The sequence below is a fragment of the Lycorma delicatula genome, chromosome 6, assembly GCF_047948215.1.
Source record: "Lycorma delicatula isolate Av1 chromosome 6, ASM4794821v1, whole genome shotgun sequence".
NCBI lineage: Eukaryota > Metazoa > Arthropoda > Insecta > Hemiptera > Fulgoridae > Lycorma > Lycorma delicatula.
Window position 1 is genome coordinate 134,706,737 of NC_134460.1, and position 23,306 is coordinate 134,730,042.

The 23,306-nt window shown below is 27.9% G+C and overlaps 1 protein-coding gene across 5 annotated transcripts in view; it reads right to left on the minus strand.

The window, feature by feature from the left end:
* Nucleotides 1-2,610: 2,610 nt before the first annotated feature.
* Arl4 (ADP ribosylation factor-like 4) overlaps nucleotides 2,611-23,306 on the minus strand; it is a 153,296-nt gene continuing 132,600 nt past the window's right edge. For 3 of the 5 annotated variants that reach the window (XM_075368568.1, XM_075368573.1, XM_075368571.1), the window contains 2 exons: nucleotides 19,149-19,439; nucleotides 2,611-7,264 (listed from right to left, as the gene is read on the minus strand). In XM_075368568.1, the coding sequence (XP_075224683.1) occupies nucleotides 6,910-7,264; nucleotides 19,149-19,439 (646 nt within the window). In that variant the 3' untranslated portion in view covers nucleotides 2,611-6,909. The remainder of the gene's footprint in view (nucleotides 7,265-19,148; nucleotides 19,440-23,306) is intronic. The other 2 variants (XM_075368569.1, XM_075368572.1) reach the window with 1 other exon arrangement.

Consider the following 23,306-nt stretch of genomic DNA (forward strand, 5'->3'; position numbering starts at 1 on the left):
TTCAGCCAACATAATTATCTTGTCGTAATTGTTATTTATCTATAAAACTTAATTAAATCATAGTTCACCTTGCTCTGCTCTATTGATGCTCCATATTAATTTACGGCATCACAATATTGTTTTAATTAAATTATGTATGTAACAACGCAAATTGTTAATTATGTCAGAGAGTACATTAAATAGAACTGAAATAACCTTCCATTTTCGTATAATTTATTCCATTAAGCTAATATTATAAGTAAATGTATGTATGTGTGTGTGTGTGTGTGTGTGTGTGCACGCGCTTACTCACGTTCGTAGAAAACTAGTAAAACTGTACAAAGAAAATGAAGTTTTTTTAATTCAAAAAACCAAGATTTTAATTTTGGAAAATAATGTAAATCTTAAGATACATTATTAGCACATGGTCAGAAACACTGCGTTTTATATTCGTTTTTTCCCCAATGCATTTAAATTTTAGTAAAATTAATCGGTAAACAAAAAATTAAAGTTATTTATAAGATTTAGAATAAAAAAACGTGTAAAAATGTAAAAATATTTTAAAGGAAATATTTAATTTAAATGATTAATATAGAAAAAAACTTCCTGATTTATAAGAAACAACCTAACAGTATGTAATTTCATTTATTCATATAATTAATAAGTAACTATTAATAGATACAATGAATAATAAGAAAAATTTTGTCATTAACATGTCTGTCTATTGTGCATTCAAATAATAGATAATTCTGAAATATAACGGGCTAAATGAATAATAGCACAGTAATAAATAAAAAATAAAAATAAAACAATATAAGGACATCCATTGTTTAAAATAACAATTAAACTGTAATAAATTAAAAAAAAATAATAAAGGAATTAAATGGCCTTGTTAAGCAAGCACACATTCGTGTAAAAAAATAAACTAAAGACACATATTACAGAAAATCATGCTTCGACTGAAATGTACGGATGTAATTTAAAATTATACAATATAAATAAAAATACTGAATGTATAAAACAACTTTTAATACCTTCAGTAATAAAAAACGATATTTTTATTATAGTAATTACATAGAAATAGACAATCAAAGGACGCTTTTTCAGTTTATATACAAATGTGAAGAGCACATGCGTAATTCTTTAAGTACAGCCAGGTTCATATAAAAATTCCAAAAATCATATTTAGTACACTGCAATATGCATTCATATGAAAAGTTTGTATTATTACTTCACTAAAGTACAGATATGTCAATTTTTCGTGAATCGAACTTGTTATCCGAATCTGAAATTAAAAGAATTTTCTCGTGACATTTTCTGTTGCAGACTGTATGGTTTTCAATACTATTCAGTTGTCTCTAATTTAATTATAAATTATTACAGTGTTTTTTTGAATATAACAGTTTTATTAAAGAATTTATTTTAAAATTACCTGATTAAGTATATATACCGTACTGCTATTATTATGGAATCAATATTTTCTTCATTTTAGCGTAAGTTATAATAATTTACCAACCAAACTCAAATTATATTAAAAATATCGTCCATTTTTCTAATAGTATCAACAAAAAAAGGTAAATTTAAAAAAAAATTAATTATATATAATAAAGATTAAGAAATAATGTAACCGTATACGTGTAGTAAAAGCGACTGTACCACTCTTTATGGAAAAAATGTAACTAGTTCTGGTTAAACTGCTAACTCTGATATGTAATAATTTTAGCGTATACCCATGCATACATGATTTTTTTTATAGATCAGATTAGAATTTAAATAAACTGACAATGCAGATTAATCAATAGAGAAAAAATTCGATTCTGTGTAGAAAATAATTTTTATTTTGTAATAAGCGAGATCCATCTTATTGTATAACGATCTAAGATTATCCACTTTATCCTTGGTCAAGTGATTTGTTATATAATTCATGCCCGATAAAATATGAATTTCAATACAACGTATAGACGTGAATCGAAATATTAATGGAGGAGAATTCTGGATTTTAATTAAAATACTGTAATATCTTTAGCTTTACAGCCGGTGGAGAAGTTCATCAGAACCTTTAATTACTTCTTTTAAAATTGGTAGGCAGTTTTGATATAGATTTTCTATGAAATAATTCTAATCTTCTTTAGGTTTTAGTCCAAATTGTTTAAAGGCATTTGATAAAAATAAAAGGAAAAAAAAATATAACTCTATACCAATGCACCAAATGTAGGTAACCAGAATATATATTTTTTCTTAAAGTGTAAATGTAAGTTATATAAAATATTAAATTAGAGTTGGCAAGGGATGATATAAAATTCCGATACTGATTTATTCAGTCTATTTAAAGATATGTATCTAAAATAGTATTTATTTGAAAACTGAATTTTTATTAAAAATACGCTGTACATAATTAAGGTATTGATCACTTTTTTACATATTAATTTTAAATTCCCAAATCTTAAACTTTAAATATTTATTTCAAATTATCACAATTAAGCTAATTAACTTTGATACAAAATTCATCAACTAAATAAATAATATTACTAAACTGATATATTAGTCAATATCTATTTAAAATAATCACGTGCACGCGCACGATAAAAAAAATTAAGGTTTATCAAATAATTTTCCAAATTAATAACAATATTTATTTGGTAAATTCAATTTTATTTATAGTCACTTATAATTTTTTCTTATTTAGAAGCTAATAGATAAAAAAAAAATATATCTGAGGCGAATAAAATAATAATTTCGTAGGCCAATATCAAACTGTTATACATAAAAAAATTATAATTTTTATTTTTACTTCATTAATTTAAAAACATACTTTTAATAAATATAAAATATCAATTAAAAATAAAAATGATGTTTTTATGCAAAGATTTTTTTAAAAAATATTGTTTGAGAATTATATGTTAATAATATTTATTATATAAATATTACAATACAATTATTAAATTATAATAATATATAAACATCTCTTTAAGTTACACTGTACAATATTAACATAATTAAACATATTTACAATTATTACCATTTGTACATAATATAATATCTTCTATCCATGGGCATATTTTACAATTTTCAGTATCAAACTAAATCATAAAGCACATAATATTTTCTTACATTTAATGATTATTATGTCTTTCATAATTAATTTTTATGCATAAAATTTAACACAATTATTATTGTACATTCTAAACAGCACATCATTTACCAAATAAAATAAAAAGACTTACATCATATTTGGGAGTCATGATATAAGAATTAAATAAGTTATATGAAAATGACATAATTTAAACTCTTTTGCAACTCTTTCTACAATAAATTAATCTTTATTTGTAAAACGCAGATTATTAATTAAAAGAACATAGAAGTAATCTTTTTCCTTTATAAGATACAAAATTACTTTATTTTTAGATTAAGTAAAAATCTGTAGATACATGTTTCTGCTCGTATTAAGGAAATTAAATCAGAAATACTGTGGTAGTGTCAGGAAAAGTTACATACACTTATAAGAGGAGGATATAGGAAAACTTTAGTTAGAATATATTTCGAACAATGTACTAATCTCATAACCATCGGAATTAAGGACGCATCATTTTACATTTCTCCCGAGGAATAACCCCAGTAAATTTAAAAGGCTCACAACCTAGAAAGAACAGTGTTTGGGCACTAAATCCCAAACTCCGTCGATTTAAAAACAAAATAGAATTAAATTATACCAGTCACTAAAACTGAATTATCCGCTATCTAATTACGAGGACGGTCCAGAAAGTAACTTACGTTTGTGCCTAGTGTGGAGATGGGTGGGGATGCGTACTGAGTGTAGAAACGTTTTGACGCCATGGCGTCAAAACGTTTCTACACTCAGTACGCATCAAGCTGTCGTAGCGTGTGAACTGTGATTTTTCTACTTTGTTCGTAGTAAGTTAGTGAAATGTGCGGTTCAATAGAAATTCCCGCGAGTTGTGAGGTGCGTTCAGTGATTGGGTTTTTACTGGCAAAAAAACCTGAAACCAATTGAAATTCATCGGCAAATTTGTGAGGTGTATGGAAATAGAATAATGAGTGAAGGTGGAGTGAGGCAGTGGACGTTCAGTTTAGAAATGGCCGCACTAATGTTCATGATAAGGACTGCAGTGGTCGGCCTAGCCTTGTGACTGATGAATTGACGAAGAAAATCAACGATAAAATTCGTGAAAATCGCCCCGTTACGATTACGGAACTCTCGCTTCATTTCCCCAAATTTCACGAAGTTTACTGCATGAAATTGTATCGGGTAAGATTGGTTATCACAAGTTTTGTGCAAGATGGATGTCAAAAATCTAAGGTGGCAGACTTCTAGAGAAGGAATTGAAAATCTTGTGCATAGTTATGAGTGTCTCAGTTTAAATTGCGACTATATAGAAAAAGTAGTTTAAGATTGTCGCTTTCAAATGCATATAATAAAATTTTTTTTTATTAGATTGGTTTTTTATTTCAAAACGTAAGTTACTTTCTGGACAGCCCTCGTAAAATGACACAAAACAATAGACAAATGTCCAGGTCTGATATGTAGGGGAATGAAGCATCCTCCGAAACAATTGCGTTCCGTTCCAACCACTGACCGAGAGTTTTTACGTTTGTTAACTTTTCCTGAATGATCACTATCAGTAATACAATATTCGAATCAATTATTCAAGATTCAATTTATCGCATAAGGTATTCAATTGTTCCTTAATCCTTAGTATAAATTTCTCATGTCTTACTTTATTCCCTTACCTTTAAAGTAATAATTCTTTCATTTAACTATTTACAAGAGAAAACTGATTTATTTTAAGAAATATAAAGAAACATTTTTAATACTGAAAGATCTAAAGGAGTGTTAAGAAACTCTTCTAGCAAAACTATTTAAATTAGTCGTCATATTTCATAATTTTCTATCTAAATCTTCAACAAGTTAAAAAAGACAATTGTAATTCTTTTTTACGTATAAAATAATTTAAAAAAAATCATAATCAATTTACATTTTTCAAACAAATTATGATTTTATGCAGAGTACTTTAAAATAGAATAAATATTAACTTTTCTTAAATTACCGACAGGAGTTATCATCTTATCAAATTGTAACTATTTACCAAAATATATAAATACATGGGAGAAAAATAATTTTCTGTTACATGGTCTTTTTTTCTGAAGTATTATTCTTATGAGTAATAATACTTCAGAAATCACATGACACCATATAATAACGGTAAATATTCCAATAAGAATGCCCTATTAACCGGGAAACCTGAGGGAGAGAAGTGTGCGTATAGGCAAAATTTTGACCCAATCAAATGAAGTCTATAAGAGTGTAAAACTTCATTAATATTTACATGTTAAAACATTTAACCAGAATATCCTAATAAATAACATCACACATTTATTTAAATATATATATAATTAAGAAAACAAAATTAACAAGTAACATTAAAATTACACGTAATATAAACTTGAGATTGTTTGACTTATGATATAGCACCTTAAACCAAAGACTGCTAATCATTTTATGCAAAGCTGTTTAAATGTTTTAGTACATAAAATCTTTTTTCGTATTTATGGAGAAGTTTACAGTAACATATTACATATTTACGTTTAACGTTTAACATTTAACAGTAAACACAATTACACTACTACGATTATCACAATATTGTGACATCAAATAAAAAAACAAAGTGAAATGTAACCGAATTAAAGAAACTGTTTAAAATAAAATAAATAAAAATTTCATGTGCTGTTTATGTCAAGGTAAAATGTACATAACTTATCTCTTATAATTAACAGAAAAAAGAAAAGAATAAATATTATTTCATAGGAAAATATTTACTGAACACAATAAATTTATTCTATAAAAATTAACAAAATAAACACAAAAAAATCCCAGTTACAATTAAAACACATTTTTAACATAATTCACATTTAAAAAATAAACTATATAATCAGTTCAGTGTGATTTTCACACAAATATAGTTTTGTTTTAAATATTGAATAGTTAATACATAGATTTTTATACATATACTATTTATAGACTGGTAACAAACACACTAAATTTCATTAATACGGTCCAAATGATATAAATTATTACTCAATGTATACTTACAGCTCTTCTTCAATATGTAACAAAGTATACATACACTATTGTCATAACTTATAGAGACGTGTCCATGGTAGGAAGTATATAAAAAGCGGTGGGAAAGGTGCTGGTATGGTAACGCAAGCAGCACCTCATCACGTTGTCTTAGCTTTCTTTATATACTGTATTCATTAACGTTGGTGATGTGTACTACAATACTATTGATCAATATTATGTTCATATTATCAATAAAATAAATATTGATTATAATATTCACGATATTATTACGACTAAAATAATTTTATTTCATTTATATACGATACCGACCTTCTAAATGATATCAGTGGTATACCATACTAAACTAAGATTTTTCATTCGTTCACGAATCGGGTCTGGTTTAATTAAATTTCTGTAAATCTTATGGTAACTGGATCTATACGATAATTAATCAACAGAAAAACCAGGTGCGGTTGTAATTAAAGAATGAACAGAGCACCACTTTTCAATGAACATCTATCCAGAACATAGTCTCTACATATTACGACATTATTCACACAGTCTTAAAGTAAATAAACAGTTTATTGAATTTTTTTCTCTTAATATAAAGTCCATACATTTTATTATCAGAATCTATAAGTCATTTATCTCAGTTTATATATATATATATATAAAGATACCATCGTTGGTTTTATAATATTTATTAATTTAGACTATGCGGCGGTAATAATAGAATATATAGCTTTTCCTTAATGAAAAATAAATCCACTAGGCATCGTAGCGTGGCAATCTTATCGATAATATAGTAATGTTTTTTATAAAATACGGAAGTTCTATTATTGATCACACAGTTATCTAGCTTTCTTTTTACATAACTTAGCCAATTTACGCCTTTTCAATATCATTTCATATAAAGCCTCCATACCTTCGTGTAAACCATCACCGGTAATCGCACACGCAGGTTGTACGTGCCACATATGCCCTTGAGGTGAACTTGTACCGGCACCGGCTAATTCTTGTAGGCCTAATAATTTTTCAAGTTCTTTTGGTTCTCTAGCTCCAGGCAAATCTTGTTTATTAGCTAAAATAAGGATCGGTACACCGGCATTGTCAGGAGATCTTGCTGTTCTTACCAATTCCATTTTAGCTTCTTCCATTCTTTCAACATCAACACTATCTAATACGAACACGATGCCATCAGTGCACCTGTAAAAAAAAGATATGTTTGTAAAATAGAATAAAATGTAATAATACATTCATAAATATACGTTAAAAGTGAGAATTATCAGGCAAAATACTTTTAGAAAAATATTCTAACGATCACATTTTATTTAATGGTAATATTAGGGAGCTTGAATAGTCGTTTAGCCATCGAATGGAATAATTTTCATTTAAAGAATATTATTACTTTGAAAATATAACAGGATATTACATTTTGAATCGACTAAGAGAAAAATATTTTTTCAGTACAGCCAGATTTAAACATATACAAACTAGGGTTTTATTTATTAGCTTTGAAGATCAGAATTCAGTTGTAAAGGAAAACACACAACACTAAATAATCAGTATTATTTAAAACGATTTGTTTCAAAAATAGTTTACCTCTCTCGACGTTATTAGGTTTTCAGTACCTTAAATTATGCCCTTATTAAATTAAAAATGTCAGCTCTCGATGATGTTGAATTAAATAATGATTTGATAATCTTAAATAAATTTTTAAAAAAATACTACAGTGAATAAGATCTGATCAATTAATTTATTCAGTTTCAAAACCATGAAGGCTAACACATTTTACATTCTAGCATCAGTGAATATGAATCATTTGTCATAGTTACGCAATCAGAGATGTCAGTCTATCTGAGATGGATTCAAAATTTGTAAAATAATGTAAAAAAAAAAAAAATCTTCTCTATTAGCATAAAGGAAATTTGAGTATGAAGACATACTCATTAAATTAGTATAGGGTTAGTGTGAATAATTATAATGTTATACTAGGATTTTATTTCAGGATGGCCAATTAATATTTTGTAAGAATCTAATTGTATTGTATTAAGAATCCGAGAAGTACAAAATTACACACGTTGTGTGAATACGGAAATGGAAAGAGAGAGTAATAAGGGCGGTATCAAAGCTGTCAGTTCGTAACATCATTTAGCAGTACAATCAACTACTCGTATGTACATAATAATATACTTCGTTATATGAAGTAAATATTTGTTTCTTTCTAAATCGAAACATAAATTAAATTATCTATATTTATATTTAAATAAAATTCAATTCAGCCTTACCAACAATTCACCCGCGTTCTCTTATCTAGCACTTTCGGTTATTCGACCATCCTCAGGAAAAATTATACTTCAATTTGAGATCATTAAAAATAATATATGTAGAATGTAAATTTATAAAATGTTAAAATCACAACTGGTCGTCGTAAGTTAGTCATGTCTGTTATGTAAGAAAGTCGCAGTTGCTATAAGTTATGTATAAATGCTAGAAAAGAGAACGCGAACGAATTGTTGGTAAGGTTGAATTTCATTTTATTTATATATAAATGATATTATATACCAACTGTGCCGTGCTTAAAAAACTTAATTTTAAATTATAATAACAGTTTACAAAAAAAAGAAAAGAAATTAATTTATTTTGGGGTAAAAGTTTTATAACTACCACGACCTCATAAACAAAAGCAAACTAAGTTAAGCAATACTGAGAGTGAGTTAGATCTATTTTAATTAATACACGCAATAAAATTTAGAAAAATAAACAATATATAATAATAGTCTCGTTATATCTATGACGATTAGTTTTAAGTTCAGTAACTAGCCTCATAAACAATCAAGAACGATCTTATTTTATTCTTTAAGTTTTTGTTAAGCAACATACACAAAATCATTTCATTATTTCAAAGAACTGAAGGAAAAATATTGAAAAGTACACTTTTTAAAATTAAAAAGAAGAAATAAGTAAGTATTGATAAAAACCGTATTTAAAAATAGGAAATTAGGCCGGTATAAAACGCACAAAAAAAAAAATAAAACTATATATATATATTATTAATAGCCTAATAAATATAAATAATCTTTTCTTTAATCCTCGCCTAATCTGGGCGTTTTATAACCAGTTTTGTACTAACAAAAAAATTTGTTAACAGCTATTTCATGTAGTAATGACTACTTAAAATAAAAAATTGTTTGTTTTATTGATAAGTGAGAAAGAAGCGGTGTATAATAGTTATGAATAACCGTTAATTACGACCGGAACAAGAAGATAGTAATCGCATTTAAAAAAAAAAAAGTAAAATTACTGTTGTACGGATTACTGCTAAGAGGAAATTATTATAATGATCACATAAAAAATATAGTAATAACCAAAAAATAGCTGTTAAGGACTGTCACACGTGAGACGAGGCGCCTTTGAATTATTATCCTGCAGAAGTTACTTATCTCGATATTGAAGCGTATTACTTTATCAAATTTTAATTTAAGTACAACTTCATTCTCAATGTAACATTGATTGTATTACATTACTACTCATCTTACTAAGACACTTCAGTAGTTTTCAATTTTCGAAATAACTATACCAGGTTGAAGTAGTTATTACATGGAAAATGAAAATCTGTAAACCGTTCCTCCAAAAATTTCCAAATTGGGTGAGACGAAGAAAAAATTAAATTTTAAGATTTACACTGCATATTTGAGAGGTATTTATTTGGAGGCAGAAAAAAATTGGGTTCTGCAAAGATGAAAAAAAAAATCTGCATTATGGTGGGTTTTTAATTTTTGTTCGCCTTCTTGGATCCACCATATTAAAGGGCACGGAAAATTTTAAATTAAATTTCCAAACTGCTGGGCAGGTCGTAGAGGAGTCATAAATGGCCTGCCAGGTCTCCAGACCTGTCTTCTCTGGTTTACTTTTTTTTGAGGGTACTTGAAACATAATGCTTACAAAATAAAATCTACAGATATTGACAAACTGAAAAGAAAAATAAATGACGAATCTACTCGTGTAGCACCAGACATAATACAAGTTATAATTGGATATTACTTCAGGTTAACATTCAGTCAATCTGTAGAAGGGAAGCATTTTCAACATTTATTGTACGAGTAGAATGGTAAGCTTTCAAAATTTATTGCAATAGTAATTTACGATCGAAAACATTTATTTAAAATTTTAAAATAAATATTGTAATATTTAAAGTAGGCTTTAATTGTTGTGTTGTTAATCATTAGTTATTATTATTATTATTATTATCAATATTATAGCACTGTTTAATAAAGATCGTTATTGTATACATTATGAATATAAAATGGATTAAAATTGTTCATGCAGCGCGTTTTACTCGTTTTATTGTTTCCGTTATTGCAACTTTGAATGGTTATAACTCGATAATGAAGGTATTAACAGAAAAACGGATTTCACCATTGTTTTTCTTGTAAAATTTTAAATCGAAATCATGTGTCATATGTCCACCTTCCTATTTAAAAAAATGAAGTTTGATTCAATATGGCGGATAAAAATTAAAAATCCACCACAATTTTTTTAACTATGTAGAACCTCATTTTTTCTGCCACCAAATAGCTCTCAGATATACAGTCTAAAGTTGTTTCCATACTTAAATATCACCCGGTATATAAATATATATATGTTTTTTAAATTTTAAATATAGGCGTAATTTTGAATTAAACTAAAAAGTAGTAGTGAATAATACTTTTCATAATTTCTTTCAATTTTTTAACGAGAAATTGGAGAATTAAATAAAATTACACTGGTTAACAGAAAACTGACGGGAGGAAATAATGTAGAACACCTTCAATGATATATCGTTATTATGAATTGAGTTATTAAGGTTCAAACTCATCAACTAAGAGAAAACTCGAGTAGTGACACTACTATCATATAGAATTTTCCGTAATTGTACTTATACAATTACGGTAAAATAAAATCGGTGGAATAATTAGAAAGGAAATATATAATTAAAAAAATATGATTATAATTACATAATTTATATGAAGCTCAAGAGATAAACCAAATTAATTATGATCAATCTTTACGATACACCAACGCCCCATTCGTTTAAAATGTTGACGTGATAGAATGCATTATCCTCTTTTCGCAGTTACCTCCATTATTAACTAAATAAGAAATTAGGTTATTAGCGTATACGTAATACGATAATTCTGTGATGAAAACTATAATTATCTTTTGTTTTAAATGATAATATAAAAAAATAATTCTTCCACTGAAATTCAGGTAACAGGTCTTAGCGTCCTTTCGTGTTACGAGGGCATGGTAAAGAAATCTACGAGATTAAACAACAATGAAAGCAAATTTTAATTACAATGAAGTCATGCAAAAAAAAGCATATATATATATATAACATATAAATGAAGTAAGCTGTGGGAATATCTGTCACAAAAGTGTTGATAGTTTGAGAAACGCATTAGTAGACGCGGAAGCACAGAGATTCTTGAATAGTATTACGTTACTATAACTTAGAAAGTGAATTATAGTGTATTATTTTGCATTAAGTAAGTACGTAGAAAAGAATAACAGTAATAGGCATTATTACTTTAAATTATCCCATAACCAATAATAAATCTCGTAAACAATTCATTATACTAAGAAGTGCGTGATGATACTACTCTATTAGGGATTACAACAGCTTTCCTGATAACCTCGGCTAAATTAAACCGGTTTAACTAACATTGGGTTAATGATATTAATACATCCTGATCAAATTGGTAAAGCTTTTTTTAAATGTTCATCATTTTTCCAAAATTTTGAATAAATGAATAATGTTTAACCCCTTATTTTGGATTTAATCTAATAATGTAAAGCAAGTGTGAAGAAAAAATGAAAAATAAAATTCTAATAGTATTTTTTTTCTTAACGGCACTATTCAATTATCATTTTGAAATCCCTATTTTATAATTACGTTTAGTATTATTTCTTTTAGAATCCAAAATATTGATTGTTATATATAATGTTACTAATCTTTTTCGTTCCTTTTCCTGGCCATTCTTGGTTCCAATGGAATTTTTAATTTTATATTTAAACAAATTTTTTTTCTTTCTTTCTTGGCTCTTCAGTCATTGGTGGAGCTGGATTATCATTTTGAAATCCCTATTTTATAATTACGTTTAGTATTATTTCTTTTAGAATCCAAAATATTGATTGTTATATATAATGTTACTAATCTTTTTCGTTCCTTTTCCTGGCCATTCTTGGTTCCAATGGAATTTTTAATTTTATATTTAAACAAATTTTTTTTCTTTCTTTCTTGGCTCTTCAGTCATTGGTGGAGCTTTCATCTCTTCCTTCAAAGATTCACCCTTTCTTTCTTTCTTTTTCCTGTTTAGCCTCCGGGAATTACCGTTCAGGTATTAATTTAGAGGATGATACGTATGAGTATAAATGAAGTGTAGTCTTGTACAGTCTCAGTTCGACCATTTCTGATATGTGTAGTTAATTGAAACCCAACCCCCAAAGAATACCGGTATCCACGATCTACTATTCAAATCCATATAAAAGTATAATCCGTATAAAACCTTTACTAGGACTTGGATCACTGGAACTCTCGACTTCCAAATCAGCTGATCTGGGAAGACGCGTTCACCACTAGATCAACCCGGTCAGTTACAAAGATTCACCCTACCATTCTTCAGGCTCTTACTGCTTCTCAACTTACTACAATTAGGACCCTAAAATATCATTCATTCATCTTTTCTTCCGTTCCACTATAAATACTTAAGTATAATTTTGTTTTGCCCACATGAAGACAATAGAAGGTAATATGTTTTTACCATTTTGATCTCTGTTTTTTAATAATTTTATCAAACATTGACCGTTGGTAAGATTATACAATAATTATAATAATTTATAAAAACCACTTACCAACAAATTTTTTATATGGTGAAGTACTTTCGTATACCAAATCCATCTTCAGGAACTCAAAAAACCTTTATTATCCTTAAAATAAAAAAAAAAAACTAAAACTCATTCATCAAGTCGTTATGCAAAAAATGTATAATAGTGGTCTCACGTTTTAAAAAATTATGTCGACTTAGCGTCAAGTCACAATAAATTCATTACGGTGGAAACTTTTATTGTGACTGGACACTAAGTCAACATAATTTTTTAAAACAAGAGGACCACTGTTGTACATTTTTACATTTTACATAACGACTTGGGATGAATGATTTTTATTTTATTTTATGAATAATATAAAAGTTTTTTGAATTCCTGAAGATGGATTTGGTATCCGAAAGTACTTATAAACATATAAAAAAGTTGTTGGTAAGTGGTTTTTATAAATTATTATTATTGTTTGATATTTATTTAGAAGCCATTATTATAATCTATCCTTTTGAATTAATTGAGGGTGTTTTATATTTCTTTTTTATCCTGGTTTACTAGTATACTATTATCACTTTTCATTTTGACTCAAATTCAAATTATGTACATTAAAAAATAAATAAATAAAAAATATACCTAAATGAAGATTCAACGTACAAAAATACCAACAGACAATTTAAGATCGGTATAAAATCGGCGAATGTTAAAAAAAAATATTACATTTTTTTTATTTGATGATATCGCCACGTAAGCTTATTATAATTTACTTTTTTCTATCGCCATCAATTGTTTTAAATTCATATATATATATTTTTTTTAACATCTTTAAATTTATCTAAATCATGAAGGAGATTTATATTTTAGATAAATACAAAATAATAATAATTAAAAAACAAATTATTACAAGTAGAAAAAAATGATGTATTATATCAGAAAATGAAAAGGGGTACAGCTTTCTAATTAGATTTTAAAGGATTGTACGGGTGCGCGTTATTTGGTGATTACCGTTCAATAACTATATAGTCTCAGAAACTACTAACCAAATCTGTAATTAAGGCTAATCGAAGTATTATATAATCTAAAATAATGATTAAAAAAACAGTGATTAAAACAATTTATTACAGTATTCTGCAACAGTGTATAGTGTGTTTTACTAGCCACAAATCTTAAAATTTTCAATCATTAATTCACAAGGACTGCACTTAAAATAGAAGTGAAATGTCGTGTTACTGAAATATTTAATTGGGATAAAAAATCTTTAATTTAGAGTTAGATATTCATAGAATTAACCAACCGGGTTAGTCTAGTGGTTAAACTCGTCATTGCAGGTTCAGCTCATTTTCGAAGTCGAGAGTTCTAAAGTTCGACTGTTTGTAAAGGCAGTTGTTTTTATATGGATTTGAATGCTAGATTGCGGTTACCGGTGTTCTTTGGTGATTGGGTTTCAATTAAACACAAGCCTCAGGAGTGGTCGACCTGAGTCTTTTCCAAACTGTAGGTTTACTGGAAAATTTACACTTACATCCCACTACATTTGCACCTTACATTAGGCCTGGCAAATTGGGACCAGTGATTGCATTTGTCTCTACAAACACACAACCAGCCCCGGTAATGACTGGAAAACTAGTTGGAGAAATACTTTAAAATTAATATAAATCAATATAAAAATCGGTAACACTATACTTTTAATAGAATTGCTATCTTAATTTCCAGTTACATTGTAGAAACGATTTTTTCATATTAAGAAACAGTTTTACAATATAAAAAAAACTGATAACACAGTTGTAGGACTTTCCTGAAACGTGGCTTTTAACTGTTGGTTATTCCTGATGAACAGTTTACATACATACATACACACACACACACACACACACACACACAAACAACATTTAATTAAAAATATTTATAATTTTATTTAAATATAATATTACATCGTTTATTTAATCCAATGATTTTAACTAAAGCGCGCGCTCATACCGTATTTAATTCGCGTGGGTGCGTCGGTACTAACTAAACTAATGTAATTTCACAACTCATAGAAACAAATTTCGCTTGTACGGTCGGCGGACTGGTGTAGCCGCGAGGCTTAACGCGGTGTAAACCTAATGATCGAGCTCGGGATCCCGGCAGACCCAGTTAATTTTTTACACTTCAAATATTATTCATTTATTTAACTCTACCGCTCATCTGTGACGTCACAACATAGCAGTAGTTTAGAGAATGTTTTGGAGTTGAGATGCGATTTAGCAAATATTGCTGTTTTTTAATTGTTAACAAATGTACCTAAGAAAAATATGACCTTAATTAGGGGAAATTTTGATACTGAGGGTGACCTTGCTCTACGGCCTCATTCCTTTTAACTTGAAAATTTAATGGCATCAATGCCCCATATATACAAGTACTCTGACCAAGTTTGAACAAAATCGGTCCAGTAGTTCTGGAGATACAAGTTGATTTAGAGGCCAACACCGAACACACACATATGTACATACGAACATTAAAATCCAGTTTTTTGGGTTCCTTATGTCAAAACGTCAAAAACCGGTGAAAAATGTATATGCCCAAATTGAACCGGTTACAATACTTTCGCTTCTAGAGCTATAGCTCTGCTACAGAGCTATCTAAACGGGAAAGTAAAAATAAGAAAATGTAGTCATCTGTAAAACTGGAATCATACTTATCGGATAGAAAATATTAATTCAAAAATTTTTGTATAGATTTTGAAATTTATGTATTCGAAAAGGACAGTGTGGGAGTAGCAACTGTATATCCTCAAAAAAAAAAAAAAAAAAAAAATCGTGGGGGAGTACATTGTGTTGTTACTGCGCAGTAGTTAGTTAATTAATTAACAAATTTTAAATAACTTTCTTTTTTTATTAACTTTTCCACTTCCTGTCTACCATCAATGCTGCTAATTAATAAATTTTAATTGCTTCTGTAAAAGTGATTGTGGAAAAAGTTTTCAGTACGATATCCAAAAATGGAAATACCAATGTTTTTTAATTGGTCGTCGTCAATGTAATGAATGAAACAAAGCAAAAATTTAATGAGGGATTTTAATCCTCCATATTTTTTCCCATTAAAGTCCACATTTTTTCTTACGTTAACATTTTTTAAGGAATTGTTTTGTCGAGGTTACAGAGCTAAACAAAAAAAATCGTTGTCTTCTTATTTTTTAATAAATGTTTGTGGAATATCTTTGTTTTTAATTAATTAATTCCTAACGAATTATCTAAAAAATAATTAGTTTTAATTTAGTGTATACTATCATTTCTATGCGGTCTCTTAACAAAATTATATCAAGTGTACTCTTGTCAACCACACTCTAATTAACAAGTAATAAATAATGTGATAGTGTAGTACGGTAGTAAACAAGTATGTGCATATAGAAAAACTGGAGAGAAACAATGACAACTCTTATTAAATAAGTATTTTGCATAGTATTTTTAATTTATATAATTATATTAAAGCAAAAATATAGATAAGTTAAATATACAGCGTGTTTCATGAATAATTTTTTTTTACCTTAGGATTTTATCAAATAGTCTATGAAATAACAGTATAAAAGTTAGGATTTATATATAATAGAATTATCGTTAAACTATGGTGCGTTAAAATCAACCTATTTAGTCTTATAATTCCACAAACTTTTAAGACAAAATAACTTTGGAGAACAAAATAAATAACCTTATTAAAAACGGGATTAAATTGGAATAAAACGAAACAACTCATATTGTAGACAAACAAAATAATAATTATAAAATTAATATGTAGTTTATTATAAAATAGTGAAAGGCAGATAAATATAACACGACAAAAGCATAATTAAATTATTAACTGAAAAAATAAAATTAGCAATAAAAATAAACAAATATAAATATGAATAATTAATGGAAGAGAGAATAAATTATTTTGCAGTAATACTGTTATAATTACAAAATCATATTTAATTTTTTATATAAAACAAACATATTTAGCAAAATTTTGTATTATGAACATTTAATGCAATTTAATTTTATTAGTCCTGATGTAAATTACTCTCTTTCACTTAAAGAAAATGGAACTATTTTTCAATTAAAAAAAAATGTATTTAATTTTTAAAAAGTAAATTGTTTAATGTAACAACAATTTCAATACAATAATTGAGACTTGTCATAAATTCAAAATATGGTATAGAAAATAAGCAGATTTCCACGTTTCAAATTTTATTTTAAAATATTTTACCTGTTTTATGTCATGTAATGTAGACAGATGAAAATGTTATCTAATTGTTTCATATAATAAAAAATAAAATAAAATAATAATATATATATATATATATATATATATATAAACTCGTATATTGAATGACCAGGAATTATTTTCAGGTAATTAATTATATTATTAATTGCATGGCGTTAAAAAAACATTTCCTTTTTTTTAGAAATCTATCTACTTTAAAAAAAATCTGGTTAAATCTAGAACAAAAAAAATTATGCCTCACAAAAATAGAAAAAAAGTGAACAGGACTATCGACCAGCTTAAGAGATTAATAATTAAACATACAGTTATACATTCAGGTTGTTTATCCATTCTATTGCTGTGTTTGTTGGCAATAAAAAGTCACTCCAGTTTCTCGAAAGGATTTTAAATAACATTTATTACTAATACGTCAGGTATTTTGGAGATGAGATAACAATTACATTCTGAACTAGCGATTTTATCCCTAAGCGTTGAATTTTAGTATCTACCATGACTTTTTTTTGTATTCGGCTCAAATTTAAGATTTATGAATCCTTTAAAAATTGCCAATCTGAGATTTTAACAGATGGATTTTGTGTGACAGGTTATCGTAATGTACAAGAAGCTTTTCATCGCTATAAATCGGCCTATACTTCTAGATCAAAAAAATAGTTCGGTAGAAGTCAAATGGTCAATCAAGGGTAGCAGCAGAAGTCTATGTAATTGGATAGATCTTGCAATGCTAGATATAATACGAGCATATTAAACAGCCGTTGTTTGAACGACTATGTGGAATATTTAGTCATAAAGTTGGACTAACCTGATTGTGTCTGTTGCAAACCTTTAATCATAAATATCTCTCGGGTGGAGCTACATAAGTAAAACAATTTTTTTTTCGACTTCCTGGCTAAAACACACGATATCGATGTAGTTATTCCTTTATCAAAAGATTGTTCTGTTTTTAGTACTTTCCACTAAAACTATTCTACATCTTTATTGCTGTACATGACAAACCATTTTAAAGATCCATCATTAATTATCTGGAGCCAGAGAAACAAAAAATAAACGATAACTTTGTCGTTTTATTTTTTATTTTTAATTAAAAATAAAACAATTCATTTTTTCAAACAATTCTTTTTGCGATGGATCTTAAATACCATCTACTTTAACAAAAACTATTTTTTGTTAATGTTCAAATATGGTTTAATGAATTGCAGAATAACCAAGACATATATATATATATATATATATATATATATATATATATATATAGAGAGAGAGAGAGAAATAATAAAAATATAACCTAACTTAAAATATTATTATTTACCAAAAACCTTACACCGTAAATCGTGTTTCAGATATTAGTTTTTCTTATGGCCTAATTTAATTTCTTCAGAAATAAAGATAAATTCTATAGTGAATTAAATGAAAGTTTATAGTTCGTTTGAGTATTAATAGATCTACTCTGAAAAACAACTACAATGAAACCAAGATATTAATTTGGGTAATATCTGATTTTATTGATTTGGGTAAAAATAACTGGAAGGTAGGTGCCTTAGAAAAATAGATAAGTTGTAAAGAAATATAATGAATATATAGAAAGAAATATAGCTTGCGAAGCTAATAATAGCTGTTATAATTATAGATTAATTACGAAGCTAAGGTCTGTAGAATATACTGGAACGGACTGGATGAGATTTCGGGGACACACATGGATTATGGAGGTGGAGGATTATCTGTGAAATATCATTATTTTTAGCAACCGCGAGTGTTGGGTGTATATAAGTGTTGTGTGTACAAAAAGTATTACATACCTTTTAAAAGTGGTATAACATTTTTTCTATAACCTGTTTGCGGTTTGTAGCACGAAGAGAGAAGTTATATATATAGGGAATATACAACTAACCTATATATAAGTTATACGTGTTTCTTATGAAACATCCTATAGTTCGGTTAAAACAATTATAAGAAAATATTTTATTACAAAATTGCTCTGCAAATAAATTTCGCTTACCTAGTATAACTTTTCCATAACGGTCTAAGTTTTTCTTGGCCTCCAACATCCCAAACAAGAAAACTTATTCCTTTAGCACGGCCAGTAGTTCCTTTAACTTTTTCACAATTGAAACCGATTGTTGGAACAGTATTAAGGTATTGGTCAAATTTCAGTCGATAAAGGGCAGTCGTTTTACCGGCACTATCCAGGCCTAACATGACGACGTGTAATGTGCCCTGCGTTGAGGGCAAAGCGTCCAATAAAGACGTATTCTTGCCCATATTCGCTCCCATCCCGTTCACATAACTGCTGCACATGAAACAGAAAAAAAATCATGTATAAATAATTAAATCGTTGAATATATAAAAATAAAATACATATTAATAAAACTGTAAATATAATATAGAATTATAATCTAAAAATTCACTATTAAAATTATCTCTTAAAGTCCCTAAATTTAGGTTAAAGTTTTTATGAGGAATACATAAACCAAATATGTTATTAGATTTTCACAAAGTTTATTTAATAATAATTTATTTAACTAATCAAAATTATTTAATTAACGTAATCATAACTTTTAACTAAATTTAATCCGTAACTGTTAATTAACATAATTTATTCAGTTTACATAAATATTTAGTGATTTTTAGTTCCTTGTACGAAGTAAAGGAATTGTGATCGCAAAAAATTTCGGTTTTCAGATTTCAACAGAAATATCCATTTTGATTAGTTTCGGCGTGACATTTTTACGAACGAATCGTATAACTGAAAAACGATTAGCCGTAGAATGTTGAAATTTAGGTTTAGGACTGTTGTAACATCTATCTTAGTTGTGCACCTCCCCTTTTGATTGCAATCGACTGAATCAAGTGTCCAAAAAAAGCCCAAAATCCAAATTTTATGTACTTTTAATTTAAAAAAAAAAGAAGTGTATATGTAATTTAACAGGCGTACAAGGAAATCTTGTGGTGCGCACATCAAATTTGAAATAGATTTTGAGAAATCCTAGAAAAAAGGCCCGCCGCGAAAACGTTACATGATTTATGTTTCATTACACATGATTCTGTTAAATATTTTTGCCAACTGTAACTAAATAACGTTCATGAATTTAGCGTAACAACAACAAAAACCTTTAAAACGAAAAGCTTCAAAATCCTGAACATTTTAACTGTTTTTTGAGTTGTAACATTTTAACACAGCTCTAACACGCAGTGTTTTCCTTTTTTATCCTCAAAACACAAGTATAATTTTAGATAAATTGTTCGAGAAGTAAAATCGTTGGAATGAATCGTTCGTGCTTTGCAGTGCAGTTGCCTAGCGTAACACGTGGATCGCTCTGCACCAATAGCAGCTAAAATAAAAACGTTAACACATGAATCAAACAAACAAACTCATGCACCATCCATTTTTACGGGAAAGATAACATAGTTTATTTTGAAATAAATCAATATTTCCGTGAGAAAACTCCGTAAAAAAAAACAAAAAAAAAAAAAAACGACGAAGTATTTTTCTTATCTGGCACTTTCCTTATCGAAACGCAATTGATACATATTTTTTAATTTATTATTAAAAGGTGTTTGTTGATTATTGTTAAATAAATGCGAGAGAAATAATGTACAAAATATAATAAAATAAATAAAACAACTTTAAAAAAATTGAATTAAAAAATAGTTTTTTTAACTATTGAAAAACTTCGTAAATATGGTATTAAACGGATTCTTGTAAATTTAGAATGTTATCAAGCGTGTTAACGCTTTCTAAGAGATGGGAGTGCGATATATACATATTTTTACCAAAATTTTACCTTATAATTTTCTAGAATTTCCGCGTTAAACTAATTTAAATATAATACTGATGTCAGGTTTCATGACATGATTACGCTGTAAAATCAATTAATGATGACAAATAAATTAAACAACGTATATTCACAGAAACATTCTTTAAAAAAAACCAATGAAATCGTTCATTTGGTGAAGAGTAAGGGTTAAAACATGTTATACATATATCAGGTGCTTCATCAATAATTATTCAGACGAATTGACACGTATCAAAAAATCTTTAAAAAAAGTGAATTATTCAAAAAAATAACAGACATTCCATGCCAGGCTTACTAAGGAACGGAAGGATTTAAGTGGCTTAGTGCTGTTTTCCTTACTGAGCTCTACATACACAGTTGCATATCGGAATGCCAAATCCATTAATGTGCATGTTTTCCGGTCCTATAAATGACACTTCACCCTCTTTACCACAAAGATCGGCTGCGTAATGAGCATCTCAGTGAAAGATAATCTGGTTAATGCCACTTGTAACTCAGACGGTTTGTATGCACTACAGTCATGAATGACTATGCAAAGGAACAAATCAATGCACCCTCTTTCTTTAGGGAGAATGTATTATACAAACTGACTCTCCATATCCAGTAGGGGAAGGCTTTTCACAAACATAAACCATGCGGAACGATTTAAAAACCTTTTTTATATATTGAATTTAGTTAAAAGTAACTTATTACTATACGATAATTATATTATATTCTTTTTTAGCTTTACCAGCTTCTAGACATTATAGTCTTTAATCGACTGTTGTTCTTTAAATAATGAATTACAAAAGCACTTAATGATATTGCAGAATTAAATCATATTTCCAAAAATATATTTAAACATGATTTGGTTTGTAATTTGGTTTGTTTGGTTTGTGACATGGTTTCACGGTAACGCGAAACTATTGTATTAGGACAATAGTTTCGATATTAGAGAGAGAAAAAACTTTTATAAAAGTGATAATGAATGTTTTTAATATTAATTTTATTTAATACTTGTTTATATACCCGGCATTGCTTGGGCCATATCTTCATAGGCCCATCCCATTTATTTTTTACAATAATTGTCACAAATTTCCTACAACTAACATAAATTTCCTGTGCATTCATTCCTTTTTCTTGAATTTAACCTTTTTTTTTTTTTTTGCTCTCGTCAAAACATTTTTAGCCATATTTTAGAAATATTTAGGAAGTTCTACATATTTCCAAAATGTAATATAATAGTCTTTGAAAATATTCCCAAACTTTCCAGAATATTAAACTTTTATAATGTTTTATGGTTTTCATTCCTCCCACAGCGGTAGGGAGGATAGTTGCGGTAGGGATATCCTAACACCCACAGTATTTTTGCTCAGTTAGTTAAGGCATAATTTTTCCAAGTTTGGTTGAAATTGGTTCTGTAGTTTAAGAGATTCAACTAACATACGTACATAAAGCCCAAATAGCTATACATACATATATATATACACACACACACACACACACACAAACATCCCGTCGCGGCTTCAGCCGCGCTACGTGGTTACATTTGATTTAATTGAGTTGACCATTATTTTATCATTTTGAACAAATATGAACCAAATCGGACCATAAATACAATTTTTCGAAATACCTCGAACCCAGCACCACCTAGCGGGTCCAAACTAATTCAGAAATCTTCGCGGGGGTGAGAACAACTCGCAAACTTTTGATAAAATCTTATTATCTTAATTATGCAAGTTTATTAAACAGTTTTTTTATCTTATTTTTTACACCTTATTCGCATTAGTGAATAATGCAACGTGTCATACTACTAATGAAGCGCTGGATATGTTACGGGAATTTTTTGGCTATCATTTGATATTAAAAGGGTTGCGGCCTCCAAGATCCCCAGATCGTACACCGGTAGACCTTTTTCTTTCGGGGTATTTAAGAAGTGCACTTTTTAATCTCATACACTTGATGAAAGGCTAACATTGAAAGTGAGATTTCAAACATTACAAAAAGGGGTGCAAAAGTTATGAAACCTATACGAACCTGCATCGGGATCCCAGAAATTATTTTGAACATCAACTGTAAATTAAAGATAATTTGAATATTGTTGTATAAGTATTTTATTAACATTAATATTTTTGTAATAAATTCATGTCGTCAAACAAAGAGGTTGCGACCTTTTTGAAACCACCTCCGTTACTTCATTGCAAGGCAAAAAATAGGATACAGTGATTACTCTTTTGGCTAGAAAGCTATCCAATAGCCGTGTATGTACACATTTAGTTAAATTAAGCAATAATTCATCATAAAATATACATTTTTATACAATACTATCTCATTAACGGTAATTAATAATAATATAAATGAATAATAATCTAATCAGTAAT